The sequence below is a fragment of the Thermobia domestica genome, chromosome 5 (assembly GCF_964235325.1).
Source record: "Thermobia domestica chromosome 5, izTheDome1.hap1.1, whole genome shotgun sequence".
In the NCBI taxonomy this organism is placed as follows: Eukaryota; Metazoa; Arthropoda; class Insecta; order Zygentoma; family Lepismatidae; genus Thermobia; species Thermobia domestica.
In genome coordinates this window covers 271256556-271284329 of record NC_137458.1, presented here as the reverse complement: position 1 = coordinate 271284329, position 27774 = coordinate 271256556, and the positions used below count along the sequence as shown (strand labels likewise).

Sequence of the window (27774 nt, the reverse complement as noted above, 5' to 3'; positions counted from 1 at the left end):
CGGCAACATCGCATCAGAGCTTGCGTTTATTCTTTAGCTGTAATGCCAAGATGTTTGTCACAGGCTTTAATAGCAACCTACACAGTATCCTAATACAAAGTAGTGTGACGAAATTATGTAGCACTGCGACTACGAATATCTTGGAAACGAGTTGTCCAAGATAGATTGTTGTCAAAAAAATGTTGGAAAAACCTTCATCCACCAATGGATCGACGATTGTTGATAATGGTGTTTCAAATATAAATAATGGTGTTAGAAATTTTATTAATGGTGTTTCAAATATAAATATCCTCACCGTTTCACTCATATAATTCTTGATATCTGAGCATCATTCTTGATATCTCATGCATGCGCGCCGGCACATTGTGTGGTGTGTTTCATGTCTGGCTATAACAAACGGTTCTGCAAACTCAAAATATTTTAAGAACCGGTTCTAGCGAATTGGTTGAATATCACCAATGTAACTATACTAATCATAGAAGCGGTTGTTAGATGAATTGAAAGATGTCACTGAATACACTACAACTAAGAACTAAACATCATGAACAGGGAAAATAAATGTTCGAAACAAAGAAATTTAATTGAGAAAGGGTTCTCACTCGAAAACATAAGGAAATATCCATCATCTACGACCCAAATGTGATGCTCCACAGAAGATATGACCGTACTTTATTTGCTTTGGTTATTATTGTGATTTTGTTCACAAATATAACACTAAAGAAAAAAGAACGTTTTATAGAACACATTTTATTGGCAGCATTATAAAAATACATATACATATAATAATAATAATAAACATAAATGAATCAGCGTCATATCCATGAGTCATCACACACACACACACATACGTATTTATGTATATTATGTGTATATATATGCTTGGGTACACAATAGTACGGTATATAAACAGATTATATAAATCTTTCGGTTATAGAGTGCAATATTGTCTTTAGTGGTAACACAGAATAAACATAGCAAACATTACATATGAGCAATGGTTGTTAAAGAATGTGTACAATCATGTAAAAAGTACAAGCGTATTATTTATAAACAGATCAGATAACGCTTAAATGACAAAACAAACAAGTAAAAAAAATGATGAGGTTGATGAGATGAATTCAGTGCAATTATTTCTAATTGTAAAGGTTATTTACCGTAACCATAACCCAAGGCATATGGTGCGTGAGCATAAGCTGGTGCTGCAATTGCTGGTGCCGCGTAGGCAGGTGCTGCAATCGCTGGAGCTGCAATTGCTGGTGCTGCAAGTGCTGGAGCAGCAACGATTGGCTTAGCTGCTACTGCCACTCTAGCTGGGTGGACGGATGGACCAGTCTTACTGACTACAGCGTTGAAGCCGTTTACACCATCAGCGGCATAGTCCACAGTTCTGACGCTGCCGTCGGGTTCCACGAGACTGTATTGTCCCTTCACAACGTCACCATCACGGACTTCGCTCTGACTCTTAATGTCTCCTGTGTAAGCGTCTTTCACTCCATAGTTGAAAGAGTAACGAGGATAGGCCTGCAATGAGACACATATTAACCTGCAATAATTTATTTGTATTTGAATAATACGTGATAAACAATTTACTAAAATATTATTATAAGGACGATATCATAAGGTCTTCTAATGATTCACACGTTGCAAAACAGATTGTAAAAACATTAAGAAAACTCAAATCACATGACATCACTTTCGGTTTTAGGATTTGTGAGCAAGGAGGTACAATAAGCAAAACAGCGATACAGAATTAAAATCGATTATACGTTTTTACCTCACTATCTTTTACATATTACAATACCTTTATCAAATGATGTGACTAACATACAATTTACTCCAAAAGGAAACATATTATTGCATAGATTCGTAAGCTATTTTTGCTCTCATTGAATTTCAATAATTTTAAAATTTCCTGAGTTTCCGTTTATCCATTGGTGGTTTGTATAATAAAATTTGCTCTTGGATTTCTCTTTAGATAGATAATGTATTACACTATTTTTTCTATTAAGTTTATATGTACCTAGGTAGTATCTCTATTCTTGTATAATGCTTCATAATAAAGTAATTAACTTTTTCGTTTTTTTTAATGTAGTTTGTATTAAAAAGGACTACTTTAAAGAAACTATTAATAGCTGCATATCGCTAGTTTCTTTTGTATTTCTTATAATAAAACATAGCATATGATATGAGTTATTATATCATTTTTTTCAGTATGTATTCCGATAGTTAACTTACGATCGAGTATAATCCCTAAATCATTGATTTCCGTACTACTTTCCAAAATATTACCGTCCATCTTACATTCTAAGCAGCATAAGTTGCGAAGGTGCCGTAAGGTTTTTAACTTTCCTCTGCTTGCACTGAAATGTTTATGCATGTTAAAGACACCAAAATTAAAGAGTTGAGTTTACAAAAGAAGCCTATGAGAGCTATACGATTTGAGTCCATCAATGCAATCGGAAATATTAATATTTCCGCACATATTGATATTTACTCTTACACTGTGGCTATTCATAGCGTTCACAAAGCGTTTTTAGTGCTCATGCGTACGCTTGGAATACACTGACCATGTATTTAAATGTGGATGGCTAATCATAATGTGCTGCAAACGTGAAAGCAATTAAAACGCGAAGAAAACGTCAGCTCGAGCGTATTTGCTGCGTTTCGGAACAATAGACCGCCCGCTGTTTAAAAGATGTCAAAAGGAAGTAAAAAAAAAAAAAGGAAAGACGTGTTGCCAGGTAAGGAAATTTTAGCAAGAGATAGATGGTTGGAAGATTCTTTGTGCAGATTATTGGAACTCTGATATTATAGACCTGGACCGGGCAAAAAGACCTGGAAGCCCCGACTGGCCTACAGTATGATTTATAACTCTGGTGAAAGTAAAATTACCGATAGCCACTTAGGTCGCGTTCGCTTCGGGGGGCAACGCATCAAAAACGCATTCCCAAATAGCCATACGCTTAGGTTCTGCCTTCATGTCGTCCTGACGTTTATAAAACAACAGGGGGTACGGCCGTACCATCATACCCTTTCTGAAACCTACAGTTCATGACATCATATCCAGTTTATATGTCATGACATTGATACTTGCTTTACTGCCTTTCACTATAAATATGATCTTTTCGGAATTATTCGTCTGCAGTGCTTAAAATTTCTGAAAAGTAGGCAACGTTACGGATCAATAATTTTTCCCCTTAACAGGTATGCAATGGTAAGCATTGTAGACGGGATTAATTGATATTTTGCTTGATTATAATACAAAACCAATACTGGAACTGGACCAGAAACACATTTACAATATACTGCTGTTATTTTGAATGAATTTGAGTGTCTTTCGCATCATTTGAGAGGCGTTTCGACGAACTACATATGGCAGTAAAATTGAATTATCAATCGAAAGACGTTAGAGCAGCAACAAACCAAAATGGTAAGAGATAAAGTGGCGGAGAAAGAGCGTAGAGAATTATTGCTAGCGTGAGAATTCCCATGAGTCCATAAGTACTGTATTTGCAAAATCAATGATTTTTTTTTTTTTTTTTTTTTGAAAAAGTGGCACAAAAATTTAATGTAAATGGCAGATATGGAAATGCAGCTGTACCAATGGGACTGACGTGTTTCTGACGAGACGAAACGAAATGACAATTAAGGATTACTCGTTTCATCTCGTGTCGTGTATTTTGTAGAAATATTGATTCGTTTCGATTCCCAACGAACATTTCTTGCCTTGTCTCGATTCTTAACCATGTCGGTCCCGTCGTCCCCTACAGGGGACATAAAATATAAGAACATTATTATTGCTTTACAACTTTAAAATCCCCAACTGGCAACATTGGAAACTGTTTACAAGGGATGATCCATTTCTGATCATCCCCTGTAAAAAGTTTTCAATGTTGCCAGTCTGATTTTAAAGTTATAAAGCAATAATAATATCGTCGTATTTTAAGGGAGGCGCGGTGGCTCAGTGGTAGAACGTTCACCTCTGGTGCTTGGGGTCCCGGGTTCGATCCCAGCCCCCGCCAAGTGAACTTTGTGGTGGACAAACACCGTACTCGTGGGTTTTCTCGTGGTTCTCCCGTTTCCTCCCACTTTCTTCATTTCACTCATCTCTCATTATCACCGTCTCCTTTAGCCTAACCGGCATAACCGTGGGACGTAAAACGCAAAGATTTCATTTCATTTTTTCGGCGTATTTTATGTCCCCTGTGGGTTACGCCAGAACCGACATGGTTAAATAGCTTTTAGTATCTCATCTTGATTCTCAAATAGCTCTCAACATCTCGTGTCGTTTTGTAAATTCATGTTCAAAATTCATGCCCTGATTTTTTTTTCTTAATTTCATTTAGGTGTGATCATAACTCTTCCGGGGTACCCTGCCATGAGAGATCCAGCGAAGTATGTAATATAATAACATTTAAACCGTATTTATTACTAAAATATCCTATGTAATATCTTGCATCTCTGCAAACTGTGATAAAAGCTTTTCATTGTGTTTGTACAATTACTAGCGGCGGCGGATCTAGCGCCCGGGGCGGGTGAGCTAGGCTCTCCAGGTTTTTAAATGACAAGAATAATTTAAGTTATTATGTATATACTTTTGAAAGTTTATACTAAGTTCATGATATACCTATCATAGTCTAGGTTTTGGCTGGTCCCCCCAGTTTTGACCTTCTAGATCCACCACTGGCAATTACTTTATCACTTTATACTTGTTATATTATGAATTATATAACAATAAAACAGTGCTCGAGATATAATACTTGGGGGAAGTAGTGTAGCTCACTAAACTCATGAAATTTCTCGATTCGTCTAGAGTTTAAAAATATATTTCACGTCTCGAAGACGAGACAAGAAGTGAACAATACTAGATGTGCCCATAAAGATTTTATCGATACAGATGAAATAAGATATCTGTCGTTTATATTGAACAATTGTGGCATTCTTTTCCAGAAACCTTTATAGATCCGATATATATACGTACAAGCGCGGATCCAAGTGAAGGGCTATAGGGGGCTATAGCCCCCTTGACGCTCAGGTATACATTGGATAAAGCGGCAAACTATGGTTTAGCCCCTCGCTTGATCATATTCTGGAGCCTTGGCTGTATATATATTCTTATGGAAACTCTTTAATTCATAATAGATCCTCTTTTAATTATTATTCAAAGATTGCCTGACATCGACACACATACTTCAGAAATACAACTAATTGACATTCAAAATAAGTTAAAGTTGATCAGTTGATTTTAGTTTAGCGTCCCTTCAGGAGCGAGGCTATATGAGACGTGGACCTACTGATTAACGTGGAATCCGAACCACATGAGCTCCCGTCGGGAATTGAATCCAGGTCTCCCACGCCAAAGGCAATAAGTTAAAGGAATATCAATATAGACTCTAATAGATTTTTGAAAACTAACAAAGCTATGTCCTCAGTGCACTTGACAGTTTACTCGAATCTCTAATTCGAACAACCATCTCTAAGTCAAACTGAACACTTATGCCTTAGTTCACACAAATGAACACCACAGGTCCCGAAACTTTCTTACCTGATGCTACGTTTTGTTAAACCTACAAACTCAATATCTTTTATCGATGTAGTACTATACATATTTTTAATTCTTAACAATCCTGGGTTCGTTTCCAAATGATCATCCATTTTACCTTCGTATTTTTCCTTTCAATTGTATATAACATTTTAGTAGCCCACGCTCAATATCAGAAACCATTACTCCATACAATACCCTCACTTTATCTCTTGAATTTACTTTAAAGCTCACATTACCAACGAAAATGCAGTTTGATATAAGAAAAAGCATTAAACTTACATAATAGTCAACTGCTTTAGCTACCGGAGCAGCGGCAACTACTGGTTTGGCAAGAAGCGGTGCAGGCGCCGCTGCAATTGGAGCCGCTGCGATTGGAGCTGCAGCTATAGGTGCAGCAATAGGAGCAGCAGCGTAACTTGCGAATGGAGCTGCAGCATATGGATAACCTGCATAAGCTGATGCCACCACCATCAGAAGAGAAAGAACCTGAAAATGACAAATATACAACTTAAGTTATACTATTTCATCGAACATACAATTGTATTTCAAATAATTATAATAATAAAAACCGCGTAAAGACATCAGTTTTGGAAATTAGCATGCGTCTTTTTTTCCTAATTTCGTACAGGTTCCAGAGACTGGCATCACGGAAAGGGTAATTGTACAAATATTGTAAGGACTCCATACCAATTGGTCGGACAGGAAGGGGGGGTATTATATAATTTACAGATATGTTTCTATAGATATCTCATGTTATGCCTATAACCACATATGATGTTAACTGCAAGATACAATTTGAAATAGATAACTCAAGCTTGAGGTTTCATGACTTTGACATTTGATTGCAGAGGATAGGCACGGTGTTCCAGCAATATAGCTATAACTTGAGGTTAGTCAATTTTCCACACGCCTCGAAAACTTAACTCGAATCAACAAAGATACTTGAATCATTTCGTATATTTGCCCAGGAAAATAATGTAAATACAGTATTTCAGGAAAATTTATTCACTTTATCTTCGTCATTAAATATATTTTTACGGAAGCCGCCACAAACAGAGAAGGCTGTCTACTCCTGGTGGGTTCTGTACATTAAATAAAATAGAAATGAAACGTTAATGTAACGAAAGTGTAATGAATAACATTAAAGGGAATGTCCCTTAGATCATGGCGAAGAAGTTAGCAAGAGATTGTGTTACAAATGTTTACTTCATGTCAAGTAAACTTTTCTGCAAGATTACTATCGAGTAAGTTTTTTTTTAATTAAAAAGCTGGGAAGGGAAGAAAGAAGATAGACTAACGAAAACGCATACTTTCATGAATAAAGCATTCCAATTGGCGGAAACAAAAATCAACAAAGAATTGTTAAGAATAGGAATAAGGAAAAATAATGATGATGATAGTTAAAAAGGGGGGAAAAAGCTGTTTGGGACACAGAAGAAATTGTATGCTGACCGATTTGGTAGAAGATAAGATAGGTCACAATTGTTAGACAATATTGAAGCTGAAGTGAACAAGAAGAGATGAGACTAGTTGAACACTTTAGCTTCTAACTTTAATGCATGTTAGCTTTTAAAATTTAATGCACGTAAGCATCTAAATTTAATGCATACAAGCTTCTAAATTTACTACATGTAAGCTTTTCAATTTAATGCATGCAAGCTTCTAAATTCAATGCACGTAAGCTTCAAAGTTTAAGACGTATACGTTTCTAAATATATTTGCATGTACATTGACAGATTTAATGCATGTAAATTTCTAATATTAATACATGAAAGGTCCAAAATGTAATTCATGTTCGCTTCTATATATAATGTATGTAAACTTCTAAATCCAATGCATTTTGCTTCTAAATTTAATTCACGTAAGGTTCAAAATGTAATGCATGTTCGCTTCTAAATTTAATACACGTAAACTTCTAAATTTAATGCATAAAAACTTCTAAATTTAACGCATGAAATCTTCTAAACGTAATATATGTTCGCTGCTAAATTTAATGCATATAATTTTCTAAATTTAATACACGTAAGCTTCTAAATGTAATACATGTAAACTTCTACATATAACGCATGTAAACATCTAAATTTGTAACAAATGACCGCAAAATGGTTTATGACGAATGATGATGATTCATAAACAAATGCTTGATCTATTATGGTGACAATGACATTGAGGTTTCGAAACGTCCTTGAGTTAACAGTATCGGGACCACAACTTTCTTCTTCCCAATCCGCCTAAAGGAGCAGTCACTTGTTACATCATCGAAGTTCACTTCTTACGAAAGCAGCTACTCATTCAAAATAAAAATAAAAATGTTTAAAATTCGTGATCAGAGTTAGAAGCACTTTAATATTAGTTTCGAATTAAGGAATTAATTAAATGTTGCTAAATTGTAATTAAGTTTTGCTTAATTGAATAGTATGTTGATTCAATTAGGTATGATAGTTTGATTTTACAGATGTATTCCTTGATTTTTTTTCACTTAGTTCTCCACTGGCTTTATTTTTAATGTTAACGGTCAGTGGCGTAGGGAAGGGGGGCCCGGAGGGGCCGGCCCCCCCAAAGAGGTCCGACAATGTACTTTGGTACTTTGATGTTTGTAATTTTTTATATATATATTTATGTTTATATATCTTTTTGTTTGTAATTTTTCTATATGTACCTATAACAGCACTTCCCCCCCTCCCCAAACACACATCCTGGCTACGCTACTGTTAACGGTGTTAAGAGATTTCCCATGATTTAGTATGTGTGCAATTAGTTTTGGATCAAAAGATCCAGTATATTTCAATCGAAAATTTTCTTGTACATCTTGTACATCTGGAGAACTACATACAACGTAGACAAATCCAAACTATCACTTTACTCAGTATGGTGTGCTTATTCAGTAGAAAATACGAAAACTTGATTTAGGGGCCGTTCAAAAATTTTGTAGCCCCTGGTCCAAAAACTAATTATTGGCCAAGATGATAATTTTTTGATTCATTGTTTGAATCATTGCTAAAATTCTTGTTTCTTTTTTCTTTGAAATGAGTTCGAATTTTATTGATGCGATTTTATTTAATTTCTTCTTCAATTCAAGTTAAATGTCTCTTGCTTTCTCGAAATGAATTTGGATTACACTGTACACATTTAATATTACTTCAATTAAACTTAATTATTACATTTTAAAATTACATATCATATAGCAAAATCTAATTTTCAGGAACTTCGGGAAATTTCGATCGATTTGAAGAACAAATCAATATCGAGCCATTAACATCCCATTTCAAAGAAAACTGGAAAAACATATTTATCAGTTGCACTAAAAAATACAGTTTGTGCAGGTAAATTACACAATATTTCTATAATCTTTTTCAAAAATTCCTGACCACCCATCATCTAAAGAAGGTTCAAGTTTTGCTTGATATGCTTCTGTTTATGGTTAACGGTAAAAGATTTCTAACAATAAGAGCAAGTTAGATAGGTTAACTTTTTGAACTAAACTGTGTATATACTACCTTATGGGTAATTAATTGGAAACCTCTAAGATGGGAGAAACTATGTTTTGTAGCACCGAAAATACCAACAGTGTTACTTCAAACTTTGCTAAAGGAGGTAAAATTCACCACAGTTTTGTAATAGTATAGTACTATACAATTTATTAAAACTACCTATTTCTAAAATTCAGGGTGTTAATTCTGCCCTCCTCAAATGATGCTCCTGAAATATAAAAGTAATATGTACAGTTTAACGTGTAAGCCATTGTGGAGCAGACTATGGGAAGACAGGATGGGAATCTATAAAGCAAGGTTTCAGAGAGGAGGATTAATAACCATCGTGACAGGATAGTCGTACACGGTAAGATACTCGAGCTTTTTTGTTTCTGTAACAATACACCTTACTACTCTTAACTCATGGACGTGGATACAGAAGAGGATCAAAGTTTAAGATCTTCCAATGTCGTCTCTTGTTTTAGGAGGGGGAGACCCAAGATGAGCTGGAAGGAGAAGGGATGAAGAATAGAGGATACTCAGAATAGAAGAAGAAAGTGGATGAAAAGAGTTAAAAGACGGAAACGAATGCTCCAAATAAACACGGGGAAAAGGCGAGGGAAAACAAGAAGAAATCATTATGTTTCAAGGTTCTTCGCCCGAACTTTTGAATTTTATTGAGACAATGAAAAACTTGTTTAGGAAACTTTAGGAAGTGAGCCAGATAGTAACATTAGATATTAGTTCATGAACCAAAAGTTTAGGAAGTAAGCCAGATAATAACATTCAATGTTAGTTCATGAACTAAAAGTTTAGAAATTGAGCCAGATAATAACATTAAATATTAGTTCATGAACCAAAAGTTTTGGAAGTGAGACAGATACTAACATTAAATGTTAGTTCACGAACCAATAATTTAGGAACTGAGTCAGATAGTAATATGAAATATTAGTTCATGAACCAAAGTTTAGGAAGTGAGACAGATAGTAATATTAAATGTTAGTTCAAGAACCAATAGTTTAGGAAGTGAGTCAGATAGTAACATGAAATATTAGTTCATGAACCACAAGTTTGGGAAGTGAGTCAGATAGTGACATGAAATATTAGTTCCTGAATCAAAAGTTTAGGAAGTGAATCAGATAGTAACATGAAATATTAGTTCATGAATGAAAATTTTAGGAGATGAACCAGATAGTGACGTTAAATGTTAGTTCATGAATCAAAAGTTTAGGAAGTGAGCCAGATGGTAACATTAACAGTCATTGAGTAACGTAGTGACAAATGGTTATTAACTGTCATTGAGAAGACATAAGTGACATTTATCAGGTTCTACATTAAATTACAACACACAACCAGTTACAACATTACAAAAGTTGTGTGTTCCGTCATACACAAACACATTTTCACCTTTGAAGTTAATTAGCAATTATCGAATATTTCCCTTCGACTTTTACATCTATACATACTATATATGTATATTGGAAAGAAAATTTCGTTTTCTCTTTGAGTAAAATGTAATTAATTTCTATTTGATTTGAACATACTTCAAACATTGGCGCCTGCTACTTACTAGTAAATTCACTTTCTAACTTGGCAATATTTCTGTAGTTTCTTCCTATTCATTTTGCCTGCAGAAATAACAAGAACGAGAAAGAAAATAAGGCAGAAAATCAAGTTCTCTCGTGTGGTGTGTGCGTACTCAGAATGTATGAGACAAACAGAGCAAATAATTACATTGCTTTTCAACGTTCAAAATGCAACTGAAGATTGATGGTGTCAATTTACAAAGACGGGAAGACAAAAATATTCCTTTGGCTTTGCAGAACAAGTTTTCTTCCCCCTTTCCCCCACCACCACACATGAATGCACAATGATTTTCTTATAGGTTTATACTTGCTAGTGCTGTATATTGTGTGCTGCAAGTGTTCATTTGTCACCAACAGGCACGTGGTTAGTTCTTCGTTTGCAACTAGTTATTTACGACTTTAATGCGGTTTAATAATCTAAAGTATAATGAAGAAAGCGTTTGCGGTATCTTGGCCTCATTTATTAACTGGTTTATTTTGGTCTCAAAAAAAAAAAAAAAAAATTAGTTAAGGAATGGCAATGAAGACTTGTTTCGTTTGCTCCATAATTGCACATTATAAATTTTCTTTTACACTTCTCACAATGGAAACAAATGGTAGTAGATATATCCGAGAAGAAAGAACAAAACTAGGAAAGGATAAAAACAAAGATCATTGTATAATTATGAGCAACTAGTGTCAAGTTTGTGCTTCGAAAGTCTGATTTTAAATCAATTTTAATACTTAACTTGAATATGGAAATAATATCTTTCAGTTTAACGTCGTACGATTATGTCCTTTAAGCTAAGGGAGGTGGATGATTAAGGCAAGTAAATTATGATGGGAGAATTGGTGGGGGAAAACGGGAGTATCCTGATAAAACTCATGGAACAATGTTATCCACCACAAACTTACATGGCCGGAATCGAACTAGAGACCCCATGTACTACAGGTTAGCGCTCTACCACTGAGTCACTGTGCCCTCAAATTGAACATGGAAAGTGCATATGAACATCTTCTTTCCCTCCGTATCTTCTTCTTCATGTGAAATGGACGTTTCCGATGGCTCCTTTCCATAACACCTTATCCCGGTTGTACCTGAAGTCATTCTTAAGAGGCCTCATCCTGGCGAAATTAAAATGCCGCTAATTTTACAGTAATTATGTGATATCTTCAAATAGATAAAAGATAATCAAAATGTGGAACAAGAGCGCCCTAGACAATATTATTTTGTGTGAGGTACCGTCATCACAAGTCACCTAGTGGCATTCCGTTTTCACCCGTTTAGAAACGCGAAAATAAATGCCGATTTTCAAAAATGCTCGAAATCGAAAGCAGATAAGTGAGTCGTGATAACGGTATCTCTTGTAAAATGATATTGTCTAGGGTGTTCTTGTTCCACATTTCGATTATCTTTTATCTATTTGAAGATATCACATAATTACGGTAAAATTAGCGGTATTTTAATTTCGCCTGGATGAGGCCTCTTAAGCATATTTATCCATTTCCTTCTTGGTACTCCCGCTTCCTCTACCTCTTTTTCCATCCACTTCAATTGAAAACACTCTTCTAACCACATAGTCATTTTTATTAGATGGACATACTATAGCAATCTTCTTTCTTTATTCTTCTTAGGTACCGGTATCTAGGTTCTTTTTATTATAATATTAATAATGCCACTAACATTTACTTAAAGTTCAATGCAGGAGGCACAGTGGCTCAGTGATAGAGCGTTTACCTCTCGTGCGTGGAGTTCCTGATTCGATCCCCGGCCAAATAAGTTTCTGGAGAACAACATTGTGTTCGTGGATTTTTTCAGGGTACTCTCACTTCCTCCCACCAATTCTTTCATCATTTCTTTGCCTTAAATATCGTTTTCCTTAGCCTAAAAGGTATAATTGTGGGATGTGAAAACTCAAATATTTCCTTTCATTTCATTTAGATGCACTGTTCCTAACATTTTTCTTTAAACTATTATTAAACACCTCCACCTGCCAATGCTATAAGGGTGGCTATACATTAACAGATTGATTGATTGAGCTGTAATATACTGGGACTATCACATCTGCGGATTGATTGATTGAGCTTTATTATACCGTTATTGTTTCAGCTGCTTCCATTTCTATTGCTGCTCCTGTTCATATTTAAATGTATATTTCTGGTTATTCCTTGCTGCCTTGAGAAGTCGATCTTTACAATTATAAAGTAAGCTTAGACTTTCTGTGGTCAGGCATATTTCAAACTGCCTGGAGCTCCTTCGTGACTAAGCGGATAGTTTGTTGGGGAAGACACGGGTTCTATTACCAGCTGGAGCTCATGTGGTTCGGATTCCACGTTAAGCTATAGGTTCACATCTCATATAGCCTCGCTGCTGAAAGGGACAAAGAATACTACCTTGCTGGCGCTATTGTGAGTTTTCCCCTTATTTTGAAGGCCCCAAGAACACTAAGTTCCTAGCACTAAGGTAACAATAATTGCCAACTTAATCAATAAGTATGAAGGTAGGGATATTTTAAAGTCCCGACAGAGCTATTTCAGGACGCAGGACATTTCCTCCAAAATCGGGACGGGTAGCAACCCTAAGTTAATGAGCTGAATGAAAGGATGGAAATTTTATTTTATTTTATGACAAAACCTTCAATACAACAAACAATTTCGTCGATACCCTTTATAAGGGCTGATGTGGACAACAGTCCGTAACGTATGATATCATTTTTCCTTATGGCCAGACCTAAACATTTAACCTAAGTTTCGTAGCCAGACATGTATAAACGTTTTTTCCAGACAGTTCGGATATAATACGTAAAGAAGCCTTTAATAGTGGATATATTCTCAATTATAAAGATGGAGTTTTGTGAAAAATGAACAGGAAAAAGCAGAAAATCTTCGGAAAATACATCAGTTTAAATATATTTTATCTTGAGTGTAATCATTAAACATTTAGTTAGTAAACTATGTTTTAATTAGTTCCAGAAATAATAATATTAAATATAACGAACTTAGGGCAATATATAAATATTATAACTTCATACTATCACGCAACACACCAGAACGTCGCGATACTTTAGTTAGATAGATATGAGAAGGACACATTGATTGATTGAATTGGGATGTAGATCCCTTTCAGCAGCAAGACTACATGAGAAGCGGACCAACATTTTAAGGTGGAATCAGAACCACAGTAATGCATTCAAATTCCAAGTTCTTCCACTGGGAATCGAATCCGGGATCATGTGGAACAAAGAGGAGTTGCTTAGCCACTAAATCAGCAGGGAAAGCTGAGGAGTATACGTGCATCTTTCGGTCTACACTTTTTGTTTAAAGATGAAATTGAAAAAGTATCTCGAAAAAAAAAAGATCAAACTAAATATAGACTGAATTAGTAGACGAGCATTTAAGTGGAAACTGAACAAAAGCCTGTTACTAGAAAACTGTAACAAAGTACTAAAAATCTTGTTACGCAGAATTGACTTTCTATCTGATATACTTCCTTGTTCGACGTTCATATATATATATGTGTGTGTTTATGTATGTGTGTGTGTAGATGTCCCGCTACTGTTCAGATGTTATGTTACGTATGGGTTGGAGTTCCGCAATCTTGTTGTTATTTAGTGCAGGAGAAAGTGAAGTTTTATATGGATATCATGCTCCTTTATATGAGGTCCTTGTGTATGTGATCTGAAACGTCAAGTGAATGAACAATCTCTGGAGGGCATTCACGAGAACCAGCGGCTCCACCTTTAAGGGAAATAGGAAGTTATTCAGGATTTTATCCTTTAGGGAGAAATTATTCTGCTTCTGTGTTTCGGGACAGGAGTTCTAACATGATTACATATGTACGACGCATTCAGAATAGATATTTTGTAATAATAATAACAATGATTAGGCAATTCTGCAAGACCGCAATTCTCATTATGCACAAAATTCTATAGTACATATAAGATTAATGTTTTCATTCTATTGTCTCAAATGGGCTTTAGTTTTCGTAATAGTTTTCGCTGAAGCAAGCAGCAAGTCCATAACTTAATTACTTCCAAAACATGCAGAAGAATTCTGCACCGTTCATTAAGCACCATCAAGTAATCCATTTCGGTGCTGTTCATAAATATTATTTAAATCAATACATTATATTATATTATATAATCTACCGCTTTATTATGATCACGCTACGGAGACGTAAGAGATTGTAATGTTATTAGGATCACACTAGTGGGCCTTATACGATTGTAATATTATTGGGATGAAGCTAGTGAGCCTTATAAGATTGTAGTGTTATTAGGATTACGCTAGTGGACCTTATAAGATTGTAATGTTATTAGGATCACGTTAGTGGACCTTATAAGATTGTAATGGTATTAGGATCACGCTAGTGGACCTTATAAGATTGTAATGGTATTAGGATCACGCTAGTGGACCTTATTAGATTGTAATGGTATTAGGATCACGCTAGTGGACCTTATAAGATTGTAATGTTATTAGGATCACGCTAGTGGACCTTATAAGATTGTAATGTTATTAGGATCACGTTTGTGGGCTTTATAAGATTGTAATGTTATTAGGATCACGTTTGTGGGCCTTATAAAATTGTAATGTTATTAGAAGCACGCTAGTGGACCTTATAAGATTGTAATGTTATTAGGATCACGTTTGTGGGCCTTGTAAGATTGTAATGTTATTAGGATCACGCTAGTGGACCTTATAAGATTGTAATGTTATTAGGATTACGCTTGTGGGTCTTATAGAATTTTAGTGTTATTAAAATCACTCTAGTAGGCCTTATAAGATACATTGTAATGGTATAGAAGAACTTTCGATCTTCACCTCCGTAATAAATGAATCTTGGTATATAAAAGGAACAAAGAATAAAAAGGGTATCTATAACAACTTTTATGAGGAAAATTAAAGTATTCGGTGACAATTTGAAGTCAACCAAAGTCAATTTGTTTTCTGCATTTTAGTTAGTACCCAATATTAAATAGCGACTTATAATTTGTTTAATATTTGGTAAGGCATAATGGTAGTAAATTAAGATGCCAAAAATCATACCAGTAGTGGTAAGAATTTAAAGTTCAAGAATACAGGGCTACTATAAATGATTCATTCGTTTTTAAAAAGTCATATTTTCAAAAGTAATACACGTACAAATATGATATATATATGAATCATCATCATCATCATCATCATAGGTATTCTGCCTTTATTGGCAGGTCACTTGCCTCAGCTGAGAAGCTTCCATGCTCCACGTCCTCCGCTAACTTCTTCGTCTTCGCGTATGATCTTTCTGTTTTTATATCATCCCTAAGAATACTAAAAATACATATTTGAAAATAATCGCAAATTCACCAAGTTTGTATTATGTGTCCCAGGTGGTAGCACGGGGTAAAGTACCAGTCCAAAATGTTGATAAAGCAAGAACACAGGTTTTATGTGTTAGAATATGGGAATGTTCATCTGTTATAGCAGAGTAACGTGTTTTTTAGAAAAGAGTACAGAAAAGAAATGCCAGGTAAAGAGTGCGGAAAACTTGCTGAGTTTGTGATTATTTTTATATATTTATCATGTTTATACATATAATACTCTGGAAAATATAGCCTTTTGAAAACGAATGAATCATTTACAGCAACCCTGTATTTTAGTGTTTAACGAGGAGAAGTTATACAACAAATGATGCAGCTCTTGAGGTGAATAAAACGATATAGATCTTCATGTTAATCTTCATGCGTAATTTTCGAGAAAGTCGTAAAAAAACAAACTCTTTTTCAAACCCCAAAAATTGATACTGCAGGAGAACCACGCCACCTATTTTTTTTTTTTAAATAAAACTGATTCTAACGTATGGACTTTTCATTCTGACACTAGCAAGATGGTCATATAGAGTACACCTTAATGAGATATAATCAAAAATGATAATCAACTCTAAAATTTTAATTTATATATTACTATAATACGTGTAACTAACTAACTCTATTGGCCATGGATCACGTAGCTTTTACGCCGCATTAACGTCATCAGCATCTGGTGAATGCCGTTCAGCTCTAGACCTTGGTTGCTATCTTTGATTTTCTTTATGTATCTTAGAACTATACTGTTGTTCTAAGATAGAATATATATTAACCAATAGGTCATATCGAAGGCTATCTGGTGGTTAACTCTTTTAAATAGTTTTCAAAGAAAACTAATTTTTATGCAGTTTTAAAAATATGCTGTTCATCACCAGTTTGAAGAAATTGACAGTTTTTATTCTGCTAGATTTGATTTTGTTATTACGAGGGTCATCCGGGAAATAAAGATCGCTAATGCAGTGACCACCTGGCTTCATAAACTGGCAGCAAAAGAGTACAACAAGGGAATTCTGAAGCTCGTGAATATATACAGCAAATGTTTAAATAAAGATGATGATTACGTAGAAGTGAAAGAAGCTTCAAGTATGAAACATAATTGTTTCTTTCCAATAAATATTGTGTTTTCTATTTTGTATAACTAAACGGTTTTTAATTTCTGGATGAACCTCGTGTTTATTTATTTATTCTTGTAAAAAACTAACTAACTCTATGGCCTATGGAACCCGGAGGTTCAATGCCGCGTTCACAAAAGCTCTCCACTGACTTCTATCCTTAGTTAATTGGATCCAGTTTCTACTTTGTATTCCAACCTCTGAGGGATCCATCTTAATATTGTCCTCCCATCTGCGCCTAGGTCTTCCTAATGGTCGTTTTCCGATTGGTCTTCCAGTCAAGACTTTGAAAGCGTTTCTACTTTCTTCCATTCTAGCTACATGACCCGCCCACCTAAGCCTCCTAGACTTGACGACCCTAACAATGTTGGGTAAACCATATAACTTATGTAGTTCCTTGTTATGAAGTTTATTTATTCTTGTACTGTTAGAAAAAATTACGTTGTTAAGAATTAAATGGTACCGTACCTATTATTGTTCAATTTCTCCTCACGTTTTCTAATGACATACAGTACAAAGTTCTAACAGAGATGTACGCACTGCTTTTGGAAACCTTACTATATTAAAGTAATGCGTAAATATTGTACATACTCGTTCATTTGTACTTTAATTTTTTCTTTCTTTCTGAATCGTGTACTTATATCTTACGCATTTTCCTACTTATGAAAACGTAGCATTTCATACATAAATAATGGAAGGTATGCACCTGTTTTAGACATTTCTACAGTAGCACGCGATAACACATAACGATATTACAGTTTGCGTGCAGGAAAATTGAATTAAAGCTCGTTATTTTTGAAAAATAGAGGCACAATGAAAAGCGATAACTTGTTAAACAACTTCTCAAACGTAATACCTAAAGACAGGTCTATGCGTTCAACCATACTGGTAGTAATTTATTTCCAATTTGACTACTGTACATACATTCCATAGTTGAAGTCAGTGCTTCCCAATCTTTCTTGATCGTTGACACATTTTAGTAAATACTGATAACATGGCGAGACACTTGTTTGATTTTTATTAATAACTAGCTGCGAACCTGCGCTCTCTACACAGCGCATCATTCTTATATGAGCATGAATCTCCTTGTGATTTCCCCAGAACATCTGTACATGTCCCTTTACAGACACAAGTGAAAGACGTCTTGATAAAAATCGGAAAGGAGTACCATAAATAGAAGATTTCTTTGCATTGTTTTTGACAATATCTCGCACCGTTTGTAACATTTGAGCCTACTTCCAGTCGGAGCTTCTAATTCATGTATGATCAATGTTTTCTTTCTTCTTGCATGCAGTATGTAATAAACAAATACATTACATACACAATTAATTATAATGCCAGTAATGTATAGTGTTCATTGAGCAAAGCATTCCAAACAATAAATATTCATCTTAGACTGGAGAAATGGTTATCTTTCGTTTTTCATTATTATTTGACGATGAAACAAACGCCTGAGAGATATACTACTCCTGTTTACAATTGTGTGATGTCGGAATGTATAACTCGTAGGATATGATGATTTTTAAAAAAAAATTCAACACTTCCAATATACCCCTTCAAAAGTAATAAAGAAATAACGGCCATATTTTTTTTAAAAAAATATTCAATTAGAACTGGACAATCTAAACAAAATTTGGAATCGACCAGTGAAACACAGCACGTTTCTAGCACAGATTTGATTGTCGAAAGGATTGGAGACAAACATATCAACTTTTCTTTGGAAACAAATATATAAACCTAGCATTTCGATATGTGGATAATATAAGACTATGTAAAATACTGAATGTACGTAATATTGAGCACTGTTGCTGCCGCTAGAGGCATTCATTAGTAGGATTCCTTCTCAAAATCGATTGTAACTAGTTATCAAATACTTCATAACTTTTTAATTCTAAAATTTCGCGTCACACCCTAGGAGACCGCGCGATAAACCGGTTGTGAACCGCTGGTTTAAATCATTCCATGTTTTCTCCAGATCAATCATACAATCATACAATAAACTTTGTTCATTCTGCGTAAAGTAAAGCGTGTTCGATCTGAGTGTTCTCAGCATATTATATGGAATGTTTTTGAATGTGGCATTTTAGAACTTTCGATTTCTACAATACAATTTATTTTGCTTTTACTCGCTCAGAATGACTCTGATAACGTCACATGTGCCACGGAATATCCTGCTAGTAATGGCAGAGTACCTATGATGATGCAGAAAAAGTTCGAGCGCCACTGGTGACACACGCATATTAGATTTGACGCACCCCTTCATGACATTTTTGTGTCACACCAATCTATTATGTGTGTACGCATACAAGGTGTAATTACAGTATAATAGTCTCAAATTAATATTCTTTCCTTCATTCGAGGGTTTTAAGGAGTAAGGACCACACAAATGTATTATAGCCCTACTTACGCTATCCTAATACGTATATAATATGATCCTGAAAAATAATACAAAAGCTAGGAAAGTATTCTTGGTACTGTACGACATACATTTTAGCGCCATGAAGAAATTCGTTTCTTATCGATTTTCTCGAAAACTACACATCAGAATTTATCCTCAAGCATGTCTTTTGTTTTTCAATTTCATATGATCTATCCATTGACATATGTGTCATCTTCAGACTACAAAATAAATAAATAAATAAATAAATAAATAAATAAAATTAATTCTAATATTTGGCTATTATCTCAGTAACCACCTAAATAAAAATTAAATCCTTGAGTTTAACGTTCTACGATTATGCCCTTTAGGCTAAGGGAGATGGATGATTAAGGGAAGTGAATGATGACGGAAGAATGAGAATGTGGGAGGAAAGAGGAGTACCCCTAGAAAACCCACAGATACGATATTGTCTACCACAATCTTACTTAGCCAGGGATCGACCTAGGAACTCGCCGCACCGGAGGTAAACGCTCTACTACCACTGAACCACCGTGACCCCTACATAAATAAATGATGCGGTTATCGTGTAACATCAATTTTTAGATTTAGAAAAAAAAAACTTTGTTTTCTTGTAAACTGCGCATAAATCTCATATTTACTCGTATCATTTTATTCAGCTCAGTAAGATATATCGATTGGTATTTGTCTAATTTTGGGACATTTTCTTCTTTAAACGCAGATAGGTCTAATTATGTAAAAGAACACCGTACAATAAACATTGGATTTCCTCGTCTGTCCGATTTGGGAGATTTTTGGATATGTTGTAGCTGAGGACCTCCTGGTCAATTGTTTATATGGGGCCAAATCCCTATGATCAACTTTGTGATCTCTAGAGGTCACCAAAAGTCACACCGTTACGTGGACTATCATCATTTGCCGTAGCCCAGTATAACATACAACCATTTTTTGTATGTCAAGTTTGAACCAGTTCTACCAACACCCGTTCTGTGACCTTTGGTGCCCTCTGGAGGGGCACAAGGTTGGTCATAGGGAGTTGACCCCATGTAAACAATTTCCTGAGAGGTCCTCAGCTACAACATATCCAAAAATCACCCAAATCGGACAGATGAGGAAATGCAATGCTTTTTGTATGGTGTCCTTTGCTGTGTTTATAACAGAGTGCATCAGTGCTCCTTGATGCATTTATTCTTAATTTTTTCTTGGCATTAAGCCACAATAAGAAGTCACTAAAATAAAAATAAAAAGAAGAACGATATATTATAAGTATTTTTTCCGTACATTTTCCTACGGATACTTAACTTGGATGATATATGTAAGCAGAAGTCTAACCGTTTGATATCAAGAGTAAGTAGCTAGTCATACGAGTACTAACCCCTGCTGGATTTATCGCCTCATAAACATACACTTATGACACGTTCTGACGGCAACTTGCTTGACAGCTTAATTAATGCTGCTTCTACAAGCACGTCATGTGATGTAAATGTTAAGTACACTTCACGGAGTGTGACAGGATACAAGATTTCAAGACAAGGAGTAGTTTGTTTTTCGTAGTAAGGCTATAAAGATAATTCATTGAGATTCAAAGATTCAAGCTACCAATTATAATTAAAACTTACCCCATTTAAACGTAAAGTGTCATGAAAATTATAGCTCATTCATGGACGCAGGTTAGGTTGTTCTAAGGCCTATTTCTTGTTTTCTTAAAATTACTTCAACAAGTTATTCCGCCTATGCCTTCTGTCCGCTGTATACTATAGGCTGTTTACATTTTTGCTTGCTCACCAGCCCTCCCAAACTTCATACCATGTTTTCTTTACGCAATTATTCAAGGATTTCGTTATACACTACAATTCATTATACCTATGTATAATACATCTATTACCCTCAGGCAGGTAAGTGATAGTGCAAGCAGCAAACTCTATTACCCTCAGGAAGGTAAGTGATAGCGCAAGCAGCGATGTCTATTACCTGCAGGCAGGTAAGTGAACAGCGCAAGCAGCGGTATCTATTACCCTCAGGCAGGTAAGTGATAGCGTAAGAAGCACATCTACTACTCTCAGGCAGGTAAGGTGATAGAGCAAGTAGCAAGATTTATTTACCTTCAGGCAGGTAAATGATAATCCAAGCAGCTCTATCTATTACTCTCAGTCAGGTAAGTGATAACGCAAATAGCAACATCTATTAACATGAGATAACTAGTATGAATTAGTGTGACTCACTGAGAGTTTGCTTTATTTTATAAGAAATTCTCATGCAGCCCCTTGTCTTTCTGCAACAACATTACAGATCTCTTAAGCAGGGCTATACAGTATAACATTCCAGGTGCAAAAGTCTGACATGTTTTTGTGTTGTAAATAGAATATGACAAATTACACATGATGAGACTTTACAATTTACATTCTCTTCTAAGTATAATACAGAAAATAAAATCTTGAGACACGGAAAATGTAGGAAAAACGTTGTTTGCATATGAAAAACGCATACAAAAGGTATTAAAAACTCTACGGAAAAGACTGTTTGATGTGTGTTCAGGATTATCTTAGGAAGTGAGGTCAATACTGCATACGTTGGCATTATACAGAGTACGATTCCATAGATCTTTTCGTTGCTGCGGTAATTAGGGTTGTCCACGAGCGGACAAATTTTCGTGATTACACACGAGACAGAGACAAGATAAAGTCCACTCTATGGAAACAGATAAAATTTATGGGACATCACTTTTACGGTATCTTTTCAAGGACAAGACAACCTCAATTCTTGTCTTGTCTCTCGTAGGTAACTCTAGCGGCGATGAATCTTTGGCCACAAACTTAGAACACATTGCACACAAATCACACACGCCTATTCTTTTGTTTTCAAACTTGACAAGTGAATGTTAAAGACCAAATGATGAAATCGTATTTTTTTCCATTTTTATATGATTTGGAGAGGGTAAAAGGGAGGACATCGAAATAACATTTAAACGCTGAGCTGGCATAACTATGATGAAATAAGAGTCAGAACGGAGGAGTCTGCAACTTTGAAAGTGTACATTAGACGCCAAATATTAGAATGTGAGCGGTTATATTTTGACTTTTATTTCTTTATGTTTATAAGTTTATTTGTATTGATGAAGATTCAACATAATTCGACATTAAATCATTACTGTATTTTCACGGTTTGTTGAAGTCATATTGAAGAAAATATCTATTCACTAATTAGATGTAAATTTTACAATCAATTTGCGTAAATTCTAATCCAAAACAGATCAAATGGCTACATAAGAAACTAGTGAGTTTCCTTTCACGTTCTGAAAGTACACTAGAAGTCCAAACTTTGGAAATCCAATGTTTAAACTAGTGATGATAGATCATAATGGATAATAGAAAGATTCCATTTTCACCATTACAATAGCAGGATAAGGGTACAGAAGGAAAACTCCCTTCTTGGAACATTAAGTCCATATCAAAAACTAATTTTCATTATCTCTTACCAGTGGCGACGCCAACTGTAATTTCTTGGAGGTAGAGATATTTTTGACAGGGGCAGCTGGTTATTTATTTATTAATTTATTTATTTTTGTATACAAAAAGTAATAGTTTTATATTACTTGGTCTATATTACATGTCGGGGGAAATAGTCAGGAATTACAGGATGTCACCCGAGAACACTCACCACCCTTGACTCCTCTAGAGTCGTCAAAGTCTCTTACTATTTTTACTCTTATGGGAATCCAATATTGACACAGGAAATGGTACATTTCGTCCTCTCTCGGTTCCAATTTAGTGATTGCAGAGGTTTTGTAATCTAATTTCTGTATGCTCAATCCATATCAAAACATCATTTAAAGATATCCTCTTATCATTTTTGCTCTATTTGGACTAACACAGAAACCAAAGTAGCTAAGTCTATCGTTTTCAGATTAAACAGGGAAAGAAGAATGGAGAATCTATCACTTTCGGATTAAACAGAGAAAGAAGAATGGAGAATCTATCACTTTCGGATTAAGTAGAGGAAGAAAAATGGAGAATCTATCACTTTCGGATTAAATAGATAAAGAACAATGGACAACTTATCACTTTCAGATTAAATAGAGAAAGAAGAATGGACAATCTATCACTTTCAGATTAAACAGAGAAAGAAGAACGGAGAATCTATCACTTTCGAATTAAACAGGGAAAGAAGAATGGAGAATCTATCACTTTCGGATTAAACAGAGAAAGAAGAATGGAGATCTCTATCACTTTCAGATTAAACAGGGAAAGAAGAATGGAGAATCTATCACTTTCGGATTAAACAGATAAAGAAGAATGGACAATCTATCATTTCAGATTAAATAGAGAAAGAAGAATGGAGAATCTATGGCTTTCGGATTAAATGGAGTAAGAAGAATGGAGGTTGAGCTCAGTATTAGGACGTTGAATCCATTTCAATATACTGTTGCCGATTTTTGGTCATCGGGGGTCCAATTTTTGGAAGAGGAAGCGACAGATTTTTATTTTTTTTATGTCTTTAATAGAGTAACAAAAATAGAGAAGGAACCCTATTGTTGGAATACTGGATTCATATTTAAAACCCATTTCTCACTACTTCTTACCGTTTTTGTTATTATACTTATCGAAAGATCGACAGTCAAAGACGTTCTATAAGACTTTTCTTGTATAGGGTGTTCTGTGAATAAATCAGCCACACGAATCACGTTCTTGTACGTGTTCGTGACCTCAATAGAAGAAAAGAATATCTGCGGCTTTGGTCGGACTTAAGATAATTAGTGGAATGTGTCAAAGGATAGCTACACTGTGTATGGAGATGTATAGCCAATTTAAGGTAGCTACCTTACGATCCATACTACTAATTACCTTAAATTGGCTCCGTCTCCGTAAGTAGACGTTTCCGACTAAAGTTATGGGTAAAAATTTTCTTTTGTATTGAGATCCTGAACCTGTATGCGAAGTTTATCGATTGTTTTATTCAGTGTAGCCACCTTATGACTAATTCCTCTAATTAATCTTAAATTGGCCCTATCTCTGTTATTAGGAATTTCCGATCAAAGTCCAAGACAGTCTTTTTTGCATTAAGGTTCCGAAAACGCATACGAAGTTTGCTGATTTATTCCCGAAACACCCTGCATATGCATAACATAGTTTGGAAATCCAGTATATCTGTTGGTGCAGTGGCAAAGCGCTCACCTTTGACGTACGGGATTCCCGGTTCTATCCCATGTACCCTGCCAAATGAACTTTGTGGTGGACAAACACGATATGCGTGTCTTTCCTAGGAGTACTCAAGTTTCCTCCAACTTTTGTCATTCCACCATTATCATGCATCTCATTATCACCGTTTCCCTTAGCCTTGGTACATAATCGTATGACATCAAGATTTAAAAAAAAAAAGAAAGAAAGAAAGAAATATCTAATAAAAGTTCAGGCATGATCGACATGGTGGAAGACTATGGAAATAGGAGGCACCAGAAATGTATCATAACCTCAATGCTGTCAGTTCCCTGTCGATACACGGAAATTAAGCACTAAATCACAGAAATGAAGAGTATAATAGGGTAAGGCGAAAACGAAAGCGAAATCTTGAGGAAAATATATTTGCAGCAAATATAGACAGATGAATTTAACTATTTTTCAACAGCCTTAGCAATATAAGGTTTTAATAGCCCCTTCCTTCGATCGTAGTTGATAGTAAATAAGGTATAATTGAGAGAATAAACTTCTTTTTATCATAGCTATCGATCAACTGAAAATGTGCCAATCAGCAGTTTTCCTCTTGTATTAATATGGATTGAGTTGCATGATCTCTATGGCTTTATTAACATAGAAATGTGACTTATATACCTCTCGAAATACGATATTTCCAATGCAAGGCAGGGGGCTCCATGGTGACTCAGGGGTAGAATGCTTACCTCTGATGAGTGGAGTCTCTGTTTCGATCTCCGGCGAAGTAAGTTTGTGGTGGACAACATTGTGCCCATTGTCCCACATGCTCATTCTACAAATTCTTCCATTATCATTCACTTGCCTTAATCATCCATCTCCCTTAGCCTAAAGGGAATTATCGTGCGACGCTAAACTGAAAGATTTCATTTTATTTCCAATGTAAAGCAAAGTTTGTTCTTTCTTCAACAGACATTAACTCTACAGATTTCAAGGACACAGTGATCAGTGCTATTTTACAATTATATAGTTTTATAAAAATATGTAAACTTGTAGTGTCAGTTCAAGAATCCTTCTTGGCCCAGTTGGGATACTCAACGCGTTCAATAAGTTTCAGAACTACCTAGAAACAAAAGACTAACGATATTAAAAAAAAAATATTACCGCGTTAGTTTTTTTTTTTTTTTTTTTTTTACATTCATTCTTTCCCGCATCACACACTCACGAGACCAGTCGTAGATCCTCTGGAACACCCTAGGGAAGTCGTCCACCGGTATGGCATGGCTTGGAATCGAACTTGTACACCTTCTCACCAGAGAAAGATACTTTACCACTGAGTCACTTTTCTCCTCCACAATTCAAAATTAAACAAAGTTATTTATGATTCAAATAAAACATGATACGCATTAGATAAAGAGCTATTCTCCATGAAAAGGTCGAATTTCTTAAACAAAAAAAGATCTGAAATGTTATTGGTGTCGACGAACACTGTTAATATTATCATAGATTTTATACTCGTTTTAGATGTCACCTTATTATTTCTGTAATACTATATCAGAGTATCACAACAATATACAAAAATGTCCAAATATGATTCACAGTCACATATATCACTGACACATCAGTCCATGCGTAATACTTCACTAAAAAAAAAAACTACAGTACTTGTTAAACAATCTTTCTTTTTTTGGTTGTTGCTTCCTTGCTTGACAGGAAGAATATTTTTCTCACTTTTAAAAATGAATCTCGATAATTTGTGTATCAGGTCCAAAGAGGAAGGATACAGGAAGAGTAGTAAAAAAAAAAAAAAAAAAAAAAAAAACAAACAAACAAACGAAAAAGGAGAATAAAACGCCGAATGTATGCCAAGTAGGTTATACAAGAAGAACTCAAACACGAAAAAGTCGCTAGGCGGAAGAATTGTTTTAGCTAGAAGGATGAAAGAAAAAAATGTATTGACCGTTAGCTAGAGTGACATACTATACAATATGTTAATTACCAAACGAAATGAAATGAAAACCCTACCTTTAATACTGCCATATTGAACGTGTGTTATAAAGTGGTATGTGTGTCCACTAGAAGGTAACTGGTGCAAATGTACATCTGTACAGGGTCTGATGTCTCTTTATATATGTGAGAACTTTTTCTCACTGTATCTCCCCCTCCCTCTTTCTAACAATCTTTCTGCCCATTCTCCTTAACATTGAAGTTCGCTACCGGAGGCCGATTCGTGTTGTAACGAAGAAAATATGTAACACTTTCCCTTTGCTTGAGCGAGTAACTATACTCTTGTGTGTGAGTGAGTGAGTTTTGGAAGGGGAAACAGAACTTCTGGGTGGAGTGGGGTGTGGTTTTGTTTTGCTTTATACGTATATACATTTTTTATTTTAAAAAAAGGATTGTATGTGCCATAAGAAGAGTATGCACCTACTAAAATTCCACACATGTAAAAGTAGATAGTAAAATATTGTCATTATAGAATAATGTTAAAAAGAAATATTTTTTGTTAATATTTGCAATAAGATTTAACCTTGTTACTAACCTTTAATTGGTATAAATTGGCGAAAAATTTAATTTTCTTCACTTCCCTTACCCATTGAGTTTCTTCTCATTTACACTTTTATCTCCTTCTCAATGTTTTGTTTCTCTCTCTCTATCTCTTCTAAATTCTTCCAAGGTCATTCTCTCCCGCCCCTCCCGCAATTTCATTGTTTCCTTGAAGGCTTTTAAAGGAAACTCTTCAATGGATTAACAAAAGTGATTGTGGTAGTTTTTTTTTTTTAAGGGGTGGTTATAAAGTATTTGAGGACAACTTAAACTTGTATAAAAATAATTATACCAGAGTTTTTCATGTTGTAAAAAAAATAGCACAGGTGCTCTACGCTTAATTTTTCTTTTTCTTTCTTTTTTTTTCTTTTTGTAAGTTGTTGGCAACACTTTCTGATAGTGAACGAACGTTGTTGAATCATTTTTGCTTGTTGCTGTTGAGCAGGAAGCCAAAGATTTTTATGATGCAATTCATTGAACGATTTAGAAATTAGTTTGATGTGTTATGGGTTCTTATCTGGTTCTTTTCTCAATTAGTTTTCTTTTTTTTTTTAATTTCATTTCACTGTAAATACTGTATAGTTGTCATCTGTGCTGAATAAAAGAAGAAGAAATTTAACATAGTTTTAGCATTAACTTCTTTCTAGTTAA

The 27774-nt window shown here is 35.0% G+C and overlaps 1 protein-coding gene across 1 annotated transcript; it reads right to left on the bottom strand.

Moving 5' to 3' along the window:
- Positions 1-731: 731 nt before the first annotated feature.
- Positions 732-26745, bottom strand: LOC145686625 (uncharacterized). The gene is made up of 3 exons (XM_081760088.1): positions 26602-26745; positions 5825-6031; positions 732-1521 (listed from the first exon to the last, which is right to left on the bottom strand). Exons 1-3 carry the CDS (start codon positions 26614-26616, stop codon positions 1147-1149), a joined length of 597 nt encoding a protein of 198 aa, XP_081616214.1. The 5' UTR covers positions 26617-26745; the 3' UTR covers positions 732-1146.
- Between the last annotated feature and the right edge of the window lie 1029 nt (positions 26746-27774).

Coding starts and splice junctions, on each gene's coding strand:
- LOC145686625 (XM_081760088.1), bottom strand. Junction 1,522..5,824: donor CTAAAGCAGTTGACTATTAT/GTAAGTTTAATG, acceptor GTCTCATTGCAG/GCCTATCCTCGTTACTCTTT.